The 16,205-nt window shown below is 32.2% G+C and overlaps 1 protein-coding gene across 1 annotated transcript; it reads right to left on the reverse strand.

Annotated features, from left to right (window-relative positions):
- Nucleotides 1-10,449: 10,449 nt before the first annotated feature.
- LOC133186418 (macrophage mannose receptor 1-like) lies at nt 10,450-14,819 on the reverse strand. The gene is made up of 4 exons (XM_061321671.1): nt 14,736-14,819; nt 11,967-12,121; nt 11,399-11,698; nt 10,450-10,692 (listed from the first exon to the last, which is right to left on the reverse strand). The coding sequence occupies exons 2-4, from the start codon at nt 12,118-12,120 to the stop codon at nt 10,478-10,480; spliced, it is 669 nt and encodes a 222-aa protein (XP_061177655.1). The 5' UTR covers nt 12,121; nt 14,736-14,819; the 3' UTR covers nt 10,450-10,477.
- Nucleotides 14,820-16,205: the final 1,386 nt, after the last annotated feature.

Below are 16,205 nucleotides of genomic sequence, written 5' to 3' on the forward strand. Positions count from 1 at the left end.
ACCCAGTCTCATCCTTTTTAACGAACATATAAGAGTTGACTAATCATGCCTGTTTTTTTTTTAATCATTGATTTTTAAGTAAAGGCGCTTTGATCAAGGATAATGATGTTTTAAGTAAAGGTGTTTTGATCAAGGATAATGTACTAGTGTACTAAAATGTCTATTGTCTATTGTCAACGAAACCTTCTCCTTGTTATACACTAGACTGTCACAGAAATGAGATATTATGCGCGTTTTAAAATTGACATATCCCAGCCGTACACTAAAAATGAAATAAGGCTTGCAGCTACCTTCGCCGCCACTCAACTTTTTCTTTTGTATTTAGTACCACTCGGTAAACTAAAATTTACGACATGACACATTTCTCTAAAATAAATTAACTGAATTTTAAAAGTGGTCCCTTTTTACGAGAGGATTTTAAGTCTTGCACCCCTTCAGCCTTGGAGATGAAACCAATCCATCAAAAATCAAGCAATCTTCAAAAACTGTCGTGACTCACATGATAGTTAAAAGTTAAGCCGTTGTTAAATAAATATAAACCATGAGTCCATTCCTATGGCATGTCAAATGTTGTAATATTCGATCTTTTCTATTTGTATTGTATAATGTTCCATTATTATTCGATAATTTTCCATTTGCATTGTATAATTTTGCATTTGTATTGTATAATGTTTATTTGTATTCTATAATTTTCTATTTGTATTCTATAATTTTTCATTTGTATTGTATAATTTTTTTTATTTGTATTTGTAAAATTTTTATTTGTTTTCTATAATTTTCCATTTGTATTCTATAATTTTTCATTTGTATTGTATAATTTTCCATTTGTATTGTATAATGCTTATTTGTATTCTATAATTTTCTATTTGTATTCTATAATTTTCTATTTGTATTCTATAATTTCTAATTGTATTGTATAATTTTTCATTTGTATTGTATAATTTTTCATTTGTATTGTGTAATTTTTATTTGTACTCTATACTGTTCCATTCGTATTTTCATTTGTATTGTATAATTATAATTTGCATTCTATAATTTTCCATTTGTATTTTATAGTTTTTCATTTGTATTGTATAATTTTCATTTGTATTGTATACTTTTCATTTGTATTGTATAATTTTTATTTGTTTTGTATAATTTTCTATTTGAATTCTATAATTTTTCATTTGAATTGTGTAATTTCCCATTTGTATTCTATAATTTTCCATTTGTATTCTATAATTTTACATTTGTATTGTATAATTTTAAAATACAAAGGAGGAATTATACAATACAAATGAGGAATCATACAATACAAATGGAAAATTATACAATACAAATTAAAATTATACAATACAAATTGAGAAATATACAAATGGAAAATTATACAATTTAAAAGGAAAATTATACAATAAATATAAAAATTATACGATACAATAAAAAAAATTATACAATACAAATAAAAAATTACAATACAAATTAAATAAAAAATTAAACAATACAAATAAAAAATTATACAATACAAATAAAAAATTTAAAATGTAAATGAAAAAGTCTAGAATACAAGTAAAAATTTTATAATGCAATTGAAAAACTATAGAATACAAATGGAAAATTTTACAATACAAATAGTAAATACAATACAAATGGAAAAGATTGAATATTGCAACGTTCATTCCTAGAATAGTAATTTCCATGTCCCCTAATCCACATTTAAAAACCAAGGGTTGTGTAAAGTTTTTCAGTTTGAGAAAATCCAGTTTAACCCCGGCATTTCACTCAGGTAGTCAGTTGTTTATACATCCATATGAGATAGGTTACTTGAAGGTCCATAGAGACCTTGACACTTCTTCATATATTTTATGTACTATTATGATAGTTTTAGTAAATTATGCCTTTATCTTTCTTTTGTAGAGGTAGCATAGAAGGTTCATTAGTCGGATGAAAGAAAAGGATGCTCTTTCTTCTTTTTTCCTTAATTTGTAGTAAAATCTGAAAATAAAATTGTTTTTTAACTTCGTTTGTGCGTCTTTTCTAGTTTGATATTCAGGATATTATGGCAAAACTTGAAACCGAAAAAAAATTGATGAATATGCTAACATTCCAGAAACGTACTAATTTAAATATAGTTTTATCTTCCACTAAGATTATACTCTTCAACATACTTGTTTGAAAATTCCGAAGACAGTTTGTCAATAGAATATTTAGGGCCTATTGCATATGGTTGCTGTTTAATGGTCATGTTGAGACTAGAATGACTGATATGCATATTTTCACATGAGATAATACTAAAAGAAAATTCGCTAGTTCAGTCACTTTGATTAATTTTGTCCTTATCTGATGTCTGTCTTTTTATTACAAATTGATTGATTGATCGATTGTATGTTCGAGAATTTTTCACTCATATAGAGACGTCACCATATACCGGAAAAGGGATTCAAATTTTGACCTTTACTCGGCACTCAGGGCCATTGAGCAGTGAGGGATCTTTATCGTGCCAACACCTACCGTGACACGGGGCCTCGGTTTTTAAGGTCTCATCCGAAGGACCCTCAACTTTCACTCCAAAGTGCCGAGCGCTTGGCGAAGGAACAGTTGCTACCTATTTTTTTACCGACTAAGGTCAGTCGCAGCGGTAATTCGAACACACGACTTTCCGATCACGGAGCGAGCGCTCTACCGTCTGAGCTACCGTGACGGTCTTATTGCAAATTAATGATTCTGATTTGGATTCAATATTTTCAATTTAATATTGTCGTTTTATTTTGAAGCAATGCATTTTATGTTAAATCCGGTTTCCCCCCCTCTCTCTCTCTCTCTCTCTCTCTCTCTCTCTCTCTCTCTCTCTCTCTGAAAATGTTAATGTTATCTAAATTCATATTTTGAAAATAAGCAAAAGACCTAATATCAACTTTAAAAGCTGTAAATGAAATGTGAAGATCAAGAATAGTGATTATTCTTAAAAGCCCTTTAACAATACATGTACAAACTAGATGCTGTCATAAGACAGTAATATTTCCAAGTAAGTGTTTGCTACTTAAATGTATTCTAGCTCAACTGTACCTGGATAGCAAAGAAGCCACAAAAGTTATTCTACAACTTACAAAAAAATATTTTAAATTGAGCATAAAATGCACAGGTAACTATATGACCATGGGCCTCTTCTGTTAGTATTTCAATTAAATTCATTACCGGTCTGAAAGTAAGAAACGTGAAAGTAAATTCCGATTTTAAAAAAGGGAGAATAGTGATCATTCTTAAAAAATCACAATTAAAAAACACAAACTAGATTCTGTCGTAAGACAGTAATACCTCCAAGTAAGCATGCGCGGATCTAGAGGGGGGTCCGAACCCCCCCCCCCCCCTTGGAATTTGCAGAGGTATTATAAGTATATATTGAAGCAAATAAAAATGACTTTGCCCCCCCCCCCCCATAGAAAACGTGTACCCACTATCACCGAGCAAAATTAACGTTTTTGAAATAAATAACTTTTTAATATATTATACTAAATTTGGACGTTTATCTGTTAAATTCTCTATCTATTATCATAGTATGTCTATTATTTAGTTGATTGAACATCATTCTCTTTGAAACTGGATTAAGACATTCCAATTGACTTTAAGTGACTGTCAAAAGAATTGATACTCGTTAGGTGTAAATGCCTCAGGACCTGTTAGTCTAATATCAATAACTTTGTTTATATAATTATTTAGCAATGTCTTTTATGTCCATTCCATCAAAGAAACACACCTGTCTATCAATTAACTCAGCTAGTGTCATAATTCAATTATTGTTTACTCTCTATCTTACAAAAAGCTATGTCCATTATACCTTCTTCAGTTTGGAGGCCCGATGCTCTACCGGCCACATCCAACTCGGTTAAGACTTGTAAGCTATTGCTGAAATTCATGTTCATTGTTATTTACCATCGTGTATAATAAATTCGGAAACCTGATTTTACCAGTTCTTGGACGTTATATTGGAAGACCATAAGGAATACGGCACCTTTCTCGTTTACGTTGTATTACGGCCCCACAGCGCCGAGCTACTTTATTACCGCCGACATTCCTTCTTCCCCGTTTACGCTAAACAATGGATATGGTCCAGGAATTACTTTTATAACTTACTAGACTTTGACCCGTGCGTGCACGGGTTGACATTGTTATGAATGCATCCATGTGCATATCGGACATTTACAAAATATATGCATCGACACATTCATATATTGTAAGGTACTTTTGAAATAAACAATGAATGTGAATATAATTCTGTTTTTTTTGTTGTTGTTGTTGTTTTTTTTTTTTGGGGGGGGGGGCAAAATTGTTGCGTAACAGTGTAGCGCAGAATGGGTTTGACCCCCAGTTAGCTATAAATCAAGTCATGAGTTCGAATCACGCCGGAGCTTACATAAATTTCACCTTTCCAAACTTTAATAAAAGAAATTATGGATATTTATTGAAAATATGACAACAACTAAGAGTTGAGCACTGCTGATACATACCAAGCAAAGTAATGAAAATGAAGAAATGTGTTTAGCTGGTATTTTTACACGATTAGTTATTAAACTAAAGGTGTAAAAATTTTTGTAACAATTTTAACACTGCAGGTCTCAACTTGTTCAAAATATGACCTCAACAATAAAAGAGTTATTAAGCACTGCTAATACATATACTTTATATGTACACAGGTAATAGACATGTATATAATCTGTAAAAGCAGAAAAGAAAATGGACAAATGTGCTATACTGGTATTTCTACACAATTTAGCAGATGTGAAGCAGAACAGATTATTTGCAAATCCCCCCCCCCCCCGAAAAAAAACATACTGGTTGTTCAAGAGATCGTAATAAGAATTAAGAATATCAAATGTACTTTACATATAAGAAAATGCTCTCATGACTGTCTGTTTTGATAAAAATTAATGTAATATCCTTGAATTAGTAATATTTTGAATCGATTCGATTAAAACAAAAACCTCGGTTTTTGAATACTTTTGATTCGATTTTTGGAAACAAAATGTTTGCTTCAGTTCTGTTTAAACCTGTTATAGTTATTGAAAATTCGAAATAAATATCAACCAATTTGAAAGTTTTTTTCATCTTTTATGATTCAACAAATGTAATATGTTTTACTTTTTAGCTCACCTGAGCTGAAAGGTCAAGTGAGCTTTTCTGATCACATTTTGTCTGTCGTCAGTCTGTCTAGCTGTCGGTAAACTTTTCACATTTTCGACTTCTTCTCCAAAACCGCTAAGCCAATTTCAACCAAACTTGGCACAAAGCAATTCCTTATGTGAAGAGGATTCAAAATTGTTAAAATGAGTTTTTTTTTTTACCAAGGGGAGATAATTAAGAAATATTGAAATTTTTTGGTAAATCTTTAAAAATATTACTCTCAAGAACCATTTGACCAGGGAAGTTGAAACTTATGTGGAAGCATCCTCAGGTAGTGTAGATTCTATATTGTTAAAATCATGACCCCCAGGGATAGGGTGGGGCCTCAATGGGGGGTTGAAATTTTACATAGTAATATATAGGGAAAATCTTTAAAAATCTTCTTCTCAAGAACCTTTTGGCCAGGAATGTTGAAACTTATGTGGAAGCATTCTCAATTTCCTTTAAATCTTATCATGACCCCTGGGGGTACGGTGGGGGCCACAATGGGGGAGGGGTATCCATGGGAGTATTTATAGGAAATTTTTTTTTATGAATTTTCTTTTCCAAAACTACTTGACCAGAGAGGTTTTCTGAAATGTAAATTCATATAAATGTACATTCAAATTTGATGATGACGATCACAGGGGGTCATGATAGGGTACAACCACAATGGGAGAGGGGGGAACAGAATATTTACTGTAAATTTTACATATGAAAATCTTTGGAGAAAAATCTCAAAGTTAGAATATGTATCAAAAACTTAATATAAAAAACTAAATTTGTACAGATATTTCTGATTTGTTATAGCTGTTTGGGTTGGAGTAATTGACCATAGTTGCTCAGGTGAGCGGTGTGGCCCATGGGCCTCTTGTTTATACTAAGTATAAAATATATGGGAAACATGAATAATCATTATCTTAGATAAGCCAAGCAAGGGTATCCTAAGTAGGAAAGTAGGAATTTGAAGGTACTTCTTGCTGCAATAATGAAGCCTTTTCCTGGGGGTGGGGTACAACTCTTTTTGGATCATACAATATCATTTTCATTTTTTAATTGAAATCATACAATGTAATCAGGAACATTTTAAAATAAATGTTTCTAATGTTATTATTCAGAGCATAAATTTTTCAAAAATATTTAGTAAAGTCTGAGTTTACCACAAACTTTAAAAAAGTTTACTGACCTTTACCGATTTTATTTTGGGACAGCCAATGAGAATTTGGGAGCGGATCTTGAACAGAATATGGGTATTTTTCTTACTTCATACGTAAATAATGCAGCAAAAATAAAATAAATACCTCATAAACATTTATACATCTGTTTAGTGATAACAATAAATAAATTAATCTACTGCAGTATTAAACGTTTTCAACCAAAAGTCATTACATCACATGAGAACTGTCATGGCTGCTGAAGAAGACAACTTGTTTTCATGCTGGTGTATTTTTTTCTTGTGGCGATTTAATAAAACATAAGTTTGTTTGCTACGATTAAATATAATTCATTTCATCATTGAATAAATATTTTTACGATCTTAATTTTGTCCCACCTCATAGTTTTGAGATTTACTATGCATGGATTAAATTTTACAAACAATCGATATTTTAGCAGCATTGATAGAATGAACTGTACGGGCCGCAAGGGCTGACTTCAGACTACCTATCAACAGGTCTGGGCGGCCTCCGTTTTTGAAGGATAGGTTAATTCAATATGCCGGCCAAAATTTTTATCATATATGGAAACCGCGTTGCATTGTGGGATAGTTTATCCTCCGATTTCAGAGGATAACACAGGTAATTTTCAAACACCTCGTGCCTACCTTTAATCAAAAAGTGCAAGCACCAGAGTACATGCAAATAAAAGTTCAAACATTAAACTATCGATTGTATGTGGCGATTTGAGATTCTATGTCTAGATATTTTGCAATTTATTTTCAAAGTTAGCACTTTTTGCTCTCCACTATTACTGAATATTTCTTGTTGTTTTGTTTTATTTCTTATGATTTTCTCTATTTAAACAAATAAAAAAGGACTTTCATGTTTCTTTAATATTTTCGTTTAATTCAAAAAAAAAAAAAAAGGAAACACATTTTAAGCGTATTTAAAATGCAAAATATACTGATCAAGCGTAGTTACCACGACAACCTTTACATATTTAGAAGAACAGGCTGTCCCTTCTATATAACGTACCGAAGTTCAATAACAATAATTTACATATTTCACCCATTTTTTTTTTAAAGTTAAAGAAATTTTTGGAGGTGAAGTTATAAATCTCAGCAGTGAAGGTAATAGTAAACATGGCGAACAAATTCAAGTTGCAATCATTTAGACACATTTCAAATTGAAAATATCGGTTGTATTGACGTTATTTAATTATTTCGATTTATTTCAAAGTTAAGAAATGAAAATAATGTTATTGTAATTTTTGGCGGAAAAAGAATACCTACTTCACTAAGATGTGATTCTAGCTGGAGTTGTAAACCCCCCCCCCCCCCCCATTTACCCTTAAAAAAAAACATAAAAGAAAGGAAGGATAAAATAAAATCGGGTAGTTACATTAATATTGCTCCTACGATCATGAGCTTTTTGCCTCCGTTGAGATGACCAGAGACATAAATAACATATAATAAATGTGTCTCCGAGATGGCGAATGATTACCCACGTGGCCACAATATCACACTTTCATGGATAAACTCAGAAACATTAATACAAATACGTGTAAATTTTCATTGGAAATTTGCTACATATTTTGTTCATATACATTTATGATTTCTTATTAGAGAAAATTATAAAATAACAAATATATATCTACTTAGTACTGATTTGAACACCGTAATTTAGCGTGAATGTAATACGCACGCGCAAGATTGTAAAATCCAAAAAATCCAGATGATTTCCGGAATTTTTTGAGGAATTTTCGTTGATTATTAATTAGCAAAGCTTAATAGAGAAAAAATAAAAACAAATTGGTAATCTTCAAGTACCAATGATGTTTAAAATATATAAAACAAACGACAGTACTCATCCGATTTATCGGTATTAAAGGCCAAAAATTCGAGTCTATTGTTAGTCCCCTACCGGTGGAACCGGAGGGGACTATAGGTTTCCTCTGAGTCTGTCCGTCCGTCTGTCTGTCTGTCTGTCTGTCCGTCTGTCCCTCTGTCTGTCTGTCAGTCTGTCCCACTTGGTTTTCCGCACTTTTCTTCTAAACGCTTGCAGATATTGAGCTGATTTTTGGTATGTAAGTGTATCTTGATGAGTTACAGATCAAGTTTCCATTTCGTTCCGCTTCATTGATTTTTGAGGGAATTACGGCCTTTTCAATTTTTAAGGGTTTTCCGCAAGTTTCTTCTAAACGCTTTCAGATATTGAGCTGATTTTTGGTATGTGACTTTACCTTGATTAGTTATAGATCAAGTTTGCATTTCGTCCCGCTTCATTGATTTTTGACGGAATTATGGCATTTTCAATTTTTAACGGGAACCAGATTACACTTGCCGGTAGGGGACTAGTATTGCTAATGCAATACTCTCAGAATGCTTGTTTTAATATAGTAGTATAGATAACCAAATTCTAACTGGTTAGACCACCATGAAATAGGTGTTTTTCACGTTTTGAAAATAAATTATACGTTTTTCTTTTTTTTTTTCCGCTTGTCAAGAATTTTTTTTGGTTACAAATTTATTTTGACTGGGGTGGAACCCCCCCCCCCCGGAAAAAAAATCCTGGATCCGCGTCTGAGTAAGTATTTGCCTCTTCAATGTACAATGTATGCTAGCTCCCTTGTACCTGGACAGCGAAGAAGACACAAAAGTTAATCTATAACTTACAAAAAATGTTTTAAATTGAACATGAAATATATGGAGATGAGGAACAGTATTCAAGCTCAAAAGTCCATTAAACAATACAAATCAGGAGCAGCATAAACATGGACCTCTAAAACATCAGAAGTGGGATCAGATGCCATGTAGGAGTGAGGATCCCCTGTCGACCGGTAACACCCGACGCGTGCTCTTTGTTATGATCGGAAAATAACGGACTTGTAACACTAAAAGACGGGTGCTAGTAGTTTTAGTCATTTTACGGTTGGTCTGCATGATTTTTCCAACAATTTGCACATAGCTTCTACAACGTTTTGCGATATAAAATTTATTAATAAATTACCAATATTGGCCGAAGCCGAATGTTCTTAAAAATGGAGCATTCTGTGATATGCTGTGATTTTGACAAGTAACAAGAAAAAATGGAATGTTCGGTAAAAAAAAAATTTACCATATAACAAGTTCTTTCGGTAAAATGTAAGTGCTAAATGAAAAGTTCAAATAGAGAAAAAGACAAATGTCTCTATAAAAAGTTAAAAGCAAGTATTCAGGGAAATTAGTCGAGTGATTTTAATGTCTAGTCGGTTTTGTTACCATGATACAAATAAGTGATACATGTATGCATTATGCTACTGTTACGCGAAGTGTGTCATAGATGTGAGCCCTACTTTGTTTTAAAAGGAACTCTTGTTACAGATAAAATCTTGTTTTTAAAATGTTCTAATAAATAGAATTTTATATTTGAAGAATAGAAAAAAGTTAAACATTTTTTTAAGAAAACATACCAAAAATTAGATGTCTGGTCAAATTTGTTATGCAATCAACTTTTAACGTTTTCTCGCTTAGACAACGTATGAAATAACCTCAAAAATGGATTTTTGCACACTTGCCATTTTAAGAAGAAACACAAACCTATCACCAGCAGAAAAAATTGACAGAAAAATAAGAAATAAAAAAATGGTTCTCGTGAAAATGTCAATATTGCTTAACGGGATGTTTCAGTATAAGTTATTATGTTAACTTCATATAAAATGAACGATCATATGTTATGTTTAAACCACCACATCTAATGATGAATGTATAAGACAGTCCTGATGTTCCATGTTAATCAGTTTCTACCTGCTTTCAATTCTGACAGACGAGAGTTTTGTGTTTGAAATCTGTGTCTTTTACCAAGGTACAAATGAAAGCATCGAAGTACAGAAGGCAATTTTTTTTTTTTTTTTTTTTTTTGGTTGTTTTTGTTGTTGTTTTTTTTTTTTACATCAAGACAATGGCCATCAAAATGAAAAAAAAAAAACATGAACGTCAAAAAATTTTACCTGTAGAGTGCATAAAGCTGTAAATGTAAGTTCAAGAGAACTTATAGTAACTGTGTGAATTCGAGTTAAATCCAAAGGAATCTTCACTCTGAATTCACAAAACCTTTCTTTTAATCATACATTTCAATTTTGAGAGAAAAAAATAACATAAACACATAAATAAGTGAAGGTTTTTCATAACAATGTCATAGATACATGTTCAGGGATAGACTGCGCAGATGTAAGAGCGTGAAGAGGATCCTGAGGAAGTCTCCATCAGCCTCGTTGAGGTGTCGGTCCTGAGGTAATTGTTAGAACCCGGCTCTCCCGTGTCCCAGTTAAAATACGTTACTGGAGTGCCGTCATCGTACAGGAAGGGGGACCAGCTATTGGCCCTGCTTCCCTGGAAATACATGTTGCTGATGCCGAACTGATCTGAAATATTTAAAAAATGATCTCAAGTGAATGTCCAAAAATCAAATTACGAACAAAACAAGGAAAATAAAGAGAAAAACAAATTGTAACCCTAAAATATTTTTTTTTCAATATCTTATAAATGTATTGAAAATTAACTATAGCATATCGAATCATAATTATGTATACTTCATACATATGTGTTTACATATGCATGTATACGAACATTTTCGGTTAAATTGTCAGAAGTCTTAAAGAAGAGGTTTTTATCGTGCCTCTTCTCTTTTTTCAAGTCTTTTTTCCAGCCTTTCAATGACCGTTTTCAATAGAAAAGTAATGTTTGGAAACTCCCACTGCCCCCCCCCCTCCCCCTATAAACTACGTGCCTGGAAAGCCGAATGCTTAAGATCAAATTACTCGTAAATATATTGAAAATTAAACTTGTTATTCTTGTTCCTTTGTATTAAAAAAAAAATAATTACCAAAATTCAAAAATATATTGATTTTTGATTTATTTGTATATCTTTTTTTTTCCAATTTTCCCCAAAGTTTATTTAATTTTTCCAATTTAAACGGACTAGGTCCCTGGAAAAGTACCAAAAAGGGGCATTATCCCTGAGAGGATAAGGTGACGTGTAAAAAAAAAATTTCAGAAAGCAAATTAAGAATTTAGTACTTTTCTTTTCTTTTTGAAAGCTTTCTTGATGAATCAGTAAAAACAACATACCAATCTGCGACACAACAAAGCTGTATACTGCAGGATTGCTGATGCGTATCAGTTGAGCGTCAGGTCCGTCCGCTTTACACGCAGCGTCTGCGTTAGTGACGCTAAGACGCGGCTCCTTGACAGTTCGATAGCAGACGTGAACGGACGCGTCATAAGTGTAGGTTGGGTAAGCGTCACAGTAGAACGGCGGTGTGGGTGGAGGACCTAGAACAGGCTGAGTTTGGGGAGTTTGAGGTTGGTTGATGACTGCCGTGACAAATGCAACGGCTAAGAGCTGGGGAATGGATAGCTCTGTAAATCCTAGTACATGTAATAGAAATTAATAATTTTAAAATATTGATATAAAATAATATGTAAACATTCTGTGTGATTAATAAACATCCCATTATACAGATAGGTGAGTTAATCTACATTTATCATCGGGTTGTGATCCTATGGAAAATGTTATCTGAATTTAATAGTTTTACATGTACGTGCAAAGACCTTGCTATGATTTTTTTTTTTTTAATCTTTGTTCCATGTACTCGAAGAAATGAAGAAGTGAGGGAAACTGATCTGCGTCCCTTACCTGCGTTGGATGTGAACTGGGAGATTGCAGCAGTGACCAGCAGTGTCTGTATCACGGAACTCTGTGTGTAAGTGACTGGTAGTATCTGAGAGACAAGTAAAACCAAAATAAGGAGATCCGCCTGTCTTCTGGTTGTAGAATGGCGTCCTACCATACTGTAATGAATAGTGTAGATTTCATTTCATTTAACGACATGCAATATACTGACGTATGGAATATGGGGGGGGGGGGGTATTATCCAGATATAACCAAAACAGTCTAAGAATTAAATCTTGTCGGACTTCATTTTTATTTTGCTTCTTCTCTTGGATTGCTCTGGGACAATTCTAGGGCTTTTGTTTCCCACAAACGACCTAGAAACCAGCCCCAGGGGCTGTTCTTAGTCAGCATGTATTTTGTCCTTACTAAATAATATTTCAAAATATAATTTGGCCACTGCATAAAGTAAAAGAGGAATCAAGAGAACCAGGTTTTGAAGAAAAAACGTCGATTTTGGATAATGTATTGTATCCCAAGCTAAAAATTAATTTTATGAAACCGCCTTATTACACAACTACAGAAAACCGACGATTATATTCCGAAAGATGATGGTTGTATAAAATGTAAGAGTTCTGAAACGATTTTTCAAAAAAAGAAGTCATTTTTAACCTTCATTTTTTCCCCAGAAATAAAAAGACAGTTTCCGTCGACATTGCACATCAAAAAGACACTATCAATCAAACTATTGAAGATGAATTGGCTACTTTTAAAACTGAGAAGAATTTGAGAAAGATAGTGTGACAGACAGACGGACCAACGGATCTTATATATATCAACACTATTCCCAAACTTTCTTTAGAAAGTGTAAGTTAAAAATATATCCTCTCTTAGCCAAGAAGGATAACTCTTAAATTTATTATTTTATTTAAAAAGCTCAAAATAAAGCTTGAATTTGACATCTTTTCGTGCAACAATTTTCCTTTTATGCATCTCAATGTGATTTAAGGATCTTTGAAGTCTTAAAAACGGTCTTGTAAAAAGTTGACATTTGTATCCCGGCCATAAAAGAAAAAAAATACATTTTCAGAGAAAAAAAATTCTTTTATTTATAACCTTAGATACCAATGTTGATTAGCATGATATGCAATTAGAAGTGATTTTTATGTTTTTACAAATTTTAAAGCTTTTAACAGTATGTACTACATAACAATCGAAGTAAAAAGAAGAACCGGATGGGTACTAAAAACATGCAATTTTCTCCAAACGCGTGAAATGAATTTGTTGATCAACTTTCAATAGGAAAATGCATAGCGGAAGTTGTTATTAGCATTTCATGAAGATATAATTGAGATTTAATTATTTTCCCTGTATAATATGATTAACTCTCATGATGAACTTTGTAGAATTGCCGTGGATAAATACACTTTACTTTGAGAATTCAGAGACATATGTTTGTGTGCATTTTCGATCACTCAACTCCTGAGTTTCAGAACCTGAGCATCTGACTACCCGAAATTATCTTTTTATGGATGACATAATGCCCCTATTCTTTCCGCAAACTAGAAAACTACCTGAACTTAATTCATTAAAATTAAAAATATTTGACTAGTAAGAAAAAGAAGACTTATCTGAGAATCGAGAAAAAAATAAAGGAATTAAATTAAGAAAAAATAGCCATAAAAATGAACTTAGGAATTTTGGAAGTCATTGGTTTTATTTTTTGTTAAAGTGGTGCATCATTCAATTAAGAGCCTTGGTTAAATATCAAAGTGGTTTTTTTTAATTCAAAGCTGTATACTTACTCAGAATTTTAACATATTACATATAAGTGTTGTATAACTATCATGACTTTTGTCGTCGAGGCAATGTTGAAAACAAAAATTAATGGCCTCCACTTACAAGTGTACGATCGTGTAAATATTTTGCCAATATTCGAAGTTGGAGGGCTAGACTAAAATATCTTTTATGAAACTGCAGGTTTAATTCTTTTCATTACCAGATTTATTTCAGTAAAATGCGTACACATTTTATTAATCAACATATAAACGGAGAGTTGTCGATCGTGGTCTCAATTTTTTTTTTCATTTTTAAGGTATCACGCCGGTAGCCGGTGCGGTAAACTTGATTTTTTTTTTATCGGGGAGGGGCGGGGGGTAATTTTTCCCATTCTATTTTTTACATTGTTGGAACCACAGGCACTAGACGTTTTGATTGATAATAATATTTTTATCAATGAAGAGAATAGTTTAAAACATCAAATGCCTGTAGTTGGAATCGATGATTATGACAGTTTATGCATGTACAGTATTTATAAAATTGGTGAATGTTTTTGAAAATCTAATAGATTTAATTCTTCCAGGGCATAGTGACAACTTTTTGAGGTACACATATACATGTACATGTAGGATGTTTAGAAACATTGAAAACACGTGGTTATACATATGTTTGAAAGAGTGGAAAAATCCAGGAAATTACGTCGTGAAAATAATTAAATTAAAGGTGTAATATCTCAGTTGACTTTATTTGCATTTTTCCAGGTATTGAGATCTGAGATTTATATTTAAGAGTTTATAATGCTCATGGGCATTTACTTAAAAAAAAATAGTTGTATATTTTCTTTACTATCGAATTAAGTATAGGCAGACTTTACGGACCATATATAGTTATACATGTAAATGTAAATGAGTCTGATTATATATAGTTATTGCAGAAAAAAAACTATCTAGGATTTAACTCTTTAACAGAATTAAAAATAGTGATTTTAAAAATGCATCGTAAAGGACTAAATACCTGGTTTAGAAGAATTTGAATGGACACAAAATTTATAATCTCTCAGCAATTCACAGATCAGACTTTGACATGGCGAATATTCAGTGTATCTGACATGATTCTTTTACATCGTGTAAGGTAACTACAGGTAAATACAGGTAAACACTCAATTTACGACCTGGATATTATATAATTAGTCCACCCACGCTCTACTGAACTTAAAAATAACTTCCTGTTTAATTGTGACTCTAGTATATAAGTGTTGTACCAAAATTGTAATAAAAATTTATACCAAAGATTACTGTTCATTTCAAACATAGAGGGCAATCTAACATCCTTTATCCTTGTAAGCTTAATTCTTGTTGTTAAAATTCATGAAAAATTGCAAAACTCTTTCATATATGCATATAAACTTCATGAGGTTTTTTATTTTATTTTATTTTTTGTTACTGGTTACTTTCCTTAAATAGCTAAAAATATTTCCTTTTATTCAAGGAAAGTGTTGAAAAATGTTATTGGAGAAATCCAGTTCCGGGAGTTGGACCCTCCCTTCTTTATTTTTTGCCGAGAGAGAGAGGGGAGAAGGGAGGGGGATAAAACGTTTACTGGAATAGATAACTATCTGGACGTCGATCTTGCTTATACGTTTTGAATATAAACGTAGTTCAAAACAGCTTGATCGTTGCTCATATTTCACTTGCTATAAACAGAGTCCCACATACATGTGTATTTCCTTGCCCATTTACCTTCACTACCCCTCACTTTCAGCGTTTTTATTTATGAGTGAATAGCAGGAAATACTCTATCTATATATTTCAATATACAGGTAAACTTCGTTATCTCGACATCGACGGGACCATCGGAAAATGTCGAGATATCCGAGGTGTCGAGATATCAGAGTTGAGACTTGACGTCCAAGATTTCACTGCATAACCAAACACATACATGTGTATAAGCTTATTATACGTACATGACTTCAATATAGGCTGTAGATCAACTTATTTCAGCAATCCCTCTATTTTTATTAAAAATCTAAGAAGTTATTTTTAAAAATCTTATTTATAAAGCCTGTTCTTTCTCTTTATCGAAATCGTTCTAAATTTTTGTAGTTTTCCATCCAGCATTCGCGTGTAACTTGCTTTTTTGTCAGAACAGGATACGAAATGCGCTCTATAAACTTCGAACCGAACCGTATAAACATGATAAAGCCGACATCCGAGATACTAAAACATATTAAATGCGTAATTATTATTTTTTTTCTTATTTCATTCAGGAAGAATGTGCATTAATATTAATTTTTTAAGAGTTCTGTGTATCTAAACTAACGTAGTGATATTACAGATGCATGAATTACGGATGATTCGGTTAATCGTGTCGTTAATCGGATTATTTCCTGTTGAATGTATTTTAACTACAAAATATTATTAGAACATCGTTTAATTCTTTAGTTTGAATTTATTCAATATGTTTATTATTCTTTGTAATTTAGTT

Source organism: Saccostrea echinata, unplaced genomic scaffold (genome assembly GCF_033153115.1).
Source record: "Saccostrea echinata isolate AGI-Se365-2 ecotype Australia unplaced genomic scaffold, CSIRO_AGI_Sech_v1 ptg000013l, whole genome shotgun sequence".
Taxonomy (NCBI): domain Eukaryota; kingdom Metazoa; phylum Mollusca; class Bivalvia; order Ostreida; family Ostreidae; genus Saccostrea; species Saccostrea echinata.

Excerpts from the sequence above, each read along its gene's own strand:
- LOC133186418 (XM_061321671.1), bottom strand. The coding sequence starts at position 12,120 with ATGGTAGGACGCCATTCTACAACCAGAAGACAGGCGGATCTCCTTATT. Across the intron at positions 11,699-11,966 it reads CCAGTTCACATCCAACGCAG|GATTTACAGAGCTATCCATT; the intron begins GTAAGGGACGCA and ends TACATGTACTAG. Across the intron at positions 10,693-11,398 it reads CTTTGTTGTGTCGCAGATTG|ATCAGTTCGGCATCAGCAAC; the intron begins GTATGTTGTTTT and ends TAAATATTTCAG.